The following is a 5,770-nucleotide window of genomic DNA, read 5'->3' as shown; positions in this document are numbered from 1 at the left end:
TCGATTCTTGTTCAGTTTTCTGTGACTATCTGCCTCACCCTCTCAGACTTTCAGTTGCGCGTGCTACTAAAGAGACGTGCTACCATGGAAACCAAACAATGGTGTAGCTGTATTAAAGTCCGAGTGGAAACAGTCCTGAGTAAATCTGATTTAGTCAGAAATCGGGAGAAATATTACCCCGGGAGGAAACCGGGAGAGGGCAATGAAATCGGGAGTCTCCCGCGAAAATCGGGAGGGTTGGCAAGTATGGGTCAAACCCTTTCCCCGGCTGCGACAGGCTTGCTAGTTTTATCAAATAAATGTATCCTCTGCTGTCAGCCATTTTGGGTTGAAAAAACAGCTTTAAATTTAAACGCAAATATTTTACCTTATGCAGGTTGCTAAGGACACTACATATGCTGTGCCAGCAGGTCGCTACCAGTAGCTACCGTTACACACGCTAGTGTTTGCTAGAGCGGACAATCCAATCGGGACGTGAAAATGCCGACGTCATCGTACGCCTGCTAGATGGCCTGGTGTCGCCAACTCGAAATCTGATTGGTCAATGCAACAGTTTCGGCCCGCGCTGTTGATTCTGGCCTCAGGTCAGATTACTTTGAGCCAGCAACACATTCTGACTTTAATATGATTGTATGAAAGCTCCAACATTAACAACCATTACTGGACGCGGCGCAACCGAGCGCAACACAGAGAAAAGCTATAAAATGAAGAGAATAGATTATTAGAAATAATTTAATACATGTTTATGAAAAAACTATATTAAAAGGATAGTCAGTGAATCTGATAAAGGGTTCCTGTTGATTTCACCTGCTGTATATCTTATAAAGTTGATTCAACAATGACCTCCCAAACTCAAAAGAGGGTAGACAACTGTACGATAGGTATGAAGAGACCAATAGCACTTATAAAACCATCTTTTGTCTTCATTGTTCCCTTGTCTAGGTGAAGAGTCCTGTCCAGTTGGAGTGCTCTGAGGAGAAACCATTCCAATGGGAGATTTTGCTTGAAAGGAAACTGGTTTGCAAAGCTGAGATATTAGTTTACATTCTTCCTGTCTGGGCTGGCACATGGAAGTTCATAAACTTTCCCTTCAGACAGGAGAAAAAAAAGTGGGATTGTATCTGGCCAAGTTACCAAGAAACCCTCAGTGACAAGATTGACGAAGTACAACAACTAGAGGAACCGGTGGGGATCAACATCTTTACAAGAAATATGATCCTGTTTTCTTTCGCTCTTTTAACTTTGTTGGCCTTACACAAGTAAACTCAGACATAAAATATAACATTTCAGGTCAGAGGATGCTTGATGCAGATGATGACCCCCTTTTTATTAGTGTTATTTAATTATATATTTGGTGATCACCCAACAGGAGGAGCCCATAGACTGGGAGGAGTCATGGAAAATGTCAGAGGTAGAAATTGAACCAATAGACATGACCGAAGAAGAGACCCCGACTACAAGCCCCAGCACTGAAACCACATTGATGACGAGGATTCATGACGTGTTCCTGCCTGACTGGAGCGACTCCTGGCTGCTCGGTGCAGCTCCTGTGGGGGAAGAAGAAGAATATCACAAGAACTGGAACTCCTGCTGGGGATACAGTCAGCAGATCAGGTTGGTGCGAAGGGTCCCGTGCCTAATGTTGATCCACTTTCAGGCATCAACCTCTTTACATTTATCTGTTGGCAGTTTCAAATATCAGAATAAGCAGCCAGGTCAAAAAAACTAAAAGGATGTAGCAGAACAGAGAGAGGTAGAGAAATATGTGTTGTTACTTTATACAACATCAAATATATCAGTGTTTTAATTATTAATTATTAGAAGAAGTCTTCTTCAATACTGCAAGATTTTTATTTAATAAATTATGATCACATTTCAGAGATTGAAATAGACAAGAAATACGCTTTTTCTTAAGGGGGGGGGCTGCCATGTGATTGACAGGTTGCTATTAGAGCATATTCAGGTTTGAGTGTTGCTCACATTTTGTCATTGTACTACTGTAATCCTTTGACAGAGTGTATTTAGTAAATTATGGTTAATTTTTGAATTGTGATCGCTTAAAAAAACCTTCACCAAATTGCCAAAAACAATGTTTCTAAAATTTGGTACACAAACCATTACGTGACATCACATTGACTAATTCCAATTCTTATTTACAGTATGCATTACACCACAATGGTATTTTATGAACAATTCATGTATGACAGTGTATTCCTGTGAGCATTGTACTCAGTCATGTTCACACATACTGAGGCCTCTTTGAACAACAAATTCATTCATTTCCACTCATTGTTTTCAAGTCCACTTAAGTCTTTAAATTGAAATAGCATCAAATGGGGAGCTGTTACCTGTAACTATTGATCTTTCTCACATTAGTTTGAACGACTTTGACAGAGTTGGTTGGAGCTAACAGCTCTGCTTTTGTTTCCCAATGGAAACCAAACAGTGATTATTTGTCTCCATGTGTAAACTACAACATTTCTCAAGCCCTCAATGTGGTGACTCTGGGCGACTCCTGAATCTTGAATAGCTGAGTTGTTGCCATGGTGCCATTTGGTGATTCCATTCCCAAAGAATGGCAGCCTGTCACCTTCCCGAATGCATTTGTCCATACTTCGCATTGGAAGACACTTATGCACCTAAAACAGCAAATGTAGAAGAACGCAAATTACGAAACAGCAGGGGTCTTGCTTAATGAGGCGTATTGTTGCAGACAAAATAGCCCGTGGGTTCTGACATTGGTTACAATAAGAGATAATATATGCACATATAATATCATATGGCTTTTCTGGGATATGTATTCAACCTCTTATTACTGAAGGTCAAAGTGACCAGAGATTCTAAAACCTTCCACTACTCTTCAGTCTGTTGACCGTGGTTAAATGCTTTACCGTTCATCAGACTGATCTGAAACTATGACTTCCTCCACAGGTGGTGCAGGGCTTCACTACAGTCCCAACACCGACACAGCGCCAGGCTGACCAGGAGACGTAAAGCCACAAACACCCTCCTCACATCACAGCTGGACGAAGAGCTGACGGACAGCACAGAGTGGACAGACGCCTGGAGGATTCCTAAGAGATGGATAGAACCAGAAGAGGAAGAACTGGAGACGCAGGAGGAGGAGGGGAAGGAGGAGATCATGGATGATACAGAGGAGGTAGAGGAGGAAGAGGAGGAGGAGGAGGCAGGAGAGGTAGAGGAGGAAGAGGAGGAGGAGGAGGAAGAAGAGGTGGAGCAGGGGGAAGAGGAGGACGAAGGAGTAGATGAGGATGAGGAGAAGGAAGATGTGGACGAAAAGCAGGTCAAAGAAGAAGACAAGGAAGACATAGAAGTACACAAGAAGAAGGAACACAGAGAAATCAACAAGAAGGAGGATGAAGAGGATAAGGAGGAAGATGAAGGAGTCGATGAGGAGGAAGAGGATGATGGAGGATTCAACAAAGAGGAGGAGGAGGATAACGAAACAAACAAAACCCAAGAGGAATATTTATGTAAGGAAGAGGAGGACAAAGGTGTGGATAAGGACAAGGAAAGTGAAGAAGAAGATGAAGAAGAAAACAAGGACAAGAGAGCGAACGAAAAAGAAGAGGATGATGATGAAGATGTGGATGAAGAGGACAAAGAAGTACTAAAGGAAGAGGATGAAGAGGAGCAGGACAAAGAACCACATGACAGGATGGAGGAAAATAAAGAAATCATAGGCAGGGATAATGAAGTGCCTAAGGAGGAGGAAGAGGAGGAGGAGGAAGAGGAAGAGGAGGAAGAGGAGGAGGAGGAAGAGGAGCAGGACAAAGAACTACATGACAGGATGGAGGAAAATAAAGAAATCATAGGCAGGGATAATGACAATGAAGTGCCTAAGGAGGAGGAAGAGGAGGAGGAGGAAGAGGAGGAGGAGGGAGAGGAAGAGGAGGAAGAGGAAGAGGAGGAAGAGGAGCAGGACAAAGAACTACATGACAGGACGGAGGAAAATAAAGAAATCATAGGCAGGGATAATGAAGTGCCTAAGGAGAGGAAGAGGAGGAGGAGGAAGAGGAGGAGGAGGGAGAAACAATCAGGACAGGGACAAACAAGTTGCTAAGGATGAGGAAAGAATGAGAACATACACCAACATGGTGAGGACAAAGCATCAGATGAGGAGGAGAAAGAGGAAGAAGGAGACATGAAGGACAAGGAAGAACACTTAGAGGAGGAGGAGGAGGAGGAAGAGGAGGAGGAGGAGGAGGAGGAGGAGGAGAATGAAGAAGAACATCTAGAGAAAGCTGGAGACAAGAACAAAGAGGAGACAGATGGAGAGGAGGAAGACTTGGAAGAGGAGGATGAAGTCAAAAAGGAACACATGGAGGGAAAATGTGTTGAAGAGGAGAAGGAAGTAGAAAAGAAAGAAGCAGATGAAGAGGAGGATGACAAAGATGTGGAAGAGGAGGAAGAAGAGGACAAAGAAGAAGGCGAGGAAGAAGAGGAAGAGGAAGGGTTAGAAAAAGAGCAAAAAGAACAAGAAGTTACGAAAGAGGAGGAACAGGAGGACAAAGAAGAAGGCGAGGAGGAGGAGGAGGAGGACATGGAGGTGGAAAATGAAGAAGGAGGTGAAGAGGAGGAGGAGGACATGGAGGTGGAAAATGAAGAAGAAGATGAGGTGGAAAAGGATGAAGACGAAGACGCAGAAGTGGAAGAGGTGAAGAAAGAGGAGGAAGATGATATCTTGGAGAACAAAGTAAAGACCCGGATCAAACAGACAGCTGATGTCCCGCTCCACCTGCAGTTCCACAAACTCAACAACTCCTTCCTCTCCTGGAAGCACTCGTGGATGGTGGCCTTCCCCCACCGATCGGGAGATGTAGAGGAGGAGGAGGAGGAGGAGGAAGATGGGGAGATGGAAGAGCTGCAGGCTTGGAAAGAGTCGTGGAGGATTTGTCGCTGGAAGAAGCCAGAAGAGGACACGGTGGTGAGTTTCTCCACCCAGCACCGCACCCTGAGACACAGGGGACTGCATGGAGGGAAGGGGGGGCCCAGCAGAGAGTGGGCTCTGAGCTGGAAGATGGCCGACACTGCAGACCAGGATGTAGTCACTGAGGAGGAGGAAGAGGTAGAAGAGGAGGAAAGTTGAAACCTTCTGAAGGACATTGATCATTTGGGGGACATTTGACAAATGGATGAAGTCATTATTTCATCTCCTAAAAGGCTGTCTACCAACATAGAATCTCTGGGTTTGAAGACTGAAGCCAAAACTGAGGTTTTAAACCTGAATTCTTTCTAATGGCCAGCAGGGGGTGACTCCACTCGTTGCACTAAGAAGTCATATTGTTCAGAAACTACGGGAGAAATGACCACTCCATATTTTACCTCAGTGGACATTTCCCTTATGAGCTCATGGTCTCAATCGGTAGTTTAGGGCTAAATCTTTTTCAATACTATAAATATAAACTATAAATGATGATGCCATTTCAGAGATTTAAAATAGATAATAAAGCAGTGTTTTTTTAGAGAGCCTGTGACAGCCTTCCAACAACTGTTGTGCAATGAAATATCGGGCTACTAGTAATCTCGAACCGTCAGTTTAAAAAAGAAGGTGCGATACTGTTCCGATAAATATCAATAATTTCGAACATCGCGGGGAAATTCCTTCGACTCATTTTGAAGTTTTGGGGGAAGCCGGAAGTGACGTCAATGACGGAACGCTTCACTGTGCGGCGAGAGAGCCAAACAGGGACAAAGTGTGTTGTCATGCATAGAAATGGTGAATTACTGAGTTTAGGCACGTTAATAA

The 5,770-nt window shown here is 43.9% G+C and overlaps 1 protein-coding gene across 1 annotated transcript; it reads left to right on the top strand.

Annotated features, from left to right (window-relative positions):
* The first annotated feature begins 946 nt into the window (after positions 1 to 946).
* LOC104948132 (golgin subfamily A member 6-like protein 22) lies at positions 947 to 5,536 on the top strand. The gene is made up of 5 exons (XM_010774295.1): positions 947 to 1,185; positions 1,370 to 1,614; positions 2,932 to 3,160; positions 3,500 to 4,076; positions 4,620 to 5,536. The coding sequence occupies exons 2-5, from the start codon at positions 1,403 to 1,405 to the stop codon at positions 5,108 to 5,110; spliced, it is 1,509 nt and encodes a 502-aa protein (XP_010772597.1). The 5' UTR covers positions 947 to 1,185; positions 1,370 to 1,402; the 3' UTR covers positions 5,111 to 5,536.
* Positions 5,537 to 5,770: the final 234 nt, after the last annotated feature.

This window comes from Notothenia coriiceps, unplaced genomic scaffold, assembly GCF_000735185.1.
Source record: "Notothenia coriiceps isolate Sejong01 unplaced genomic scaffold, NC01 NC01_scaffold00013785, whole genome shotgun sequence".
Taxonomy (NCBI): Eukaryota; Metazoa; Chordata; class Actinopteri; order Perciformes; family Nototheniidae; genus Notothenia; species Notothenia coriiceps.
This window is presented reverse-complemented; position numbering and strand designations above follow the sequence as displayed.

Excerpts from the sequence above, each read along its gene's own strand:
- LOC104948132 (XM_010774295.1), top strand. The coding sequence starts at position 1,403 with ATGTCAGAGGTAGAAATTGAACCAATAGACATGACCGAAGAAGAGACC. Across the intron at positions 3,161-3,499 it reads TCATGGATGATACAGAGGAG|GAAGAGGAGGACAAAGGTGT; the intron begins GTAGAGGAGGAA and ends TATTTATGTAAG. Across the intron at positions 4,077-4,619 it reads ATCAGGACAGGGACAAACAA|AAAATGAAGAAGAAGATGAG; the intron begins GTTGCTAAGGAT and ends ACATGGAGGTGG.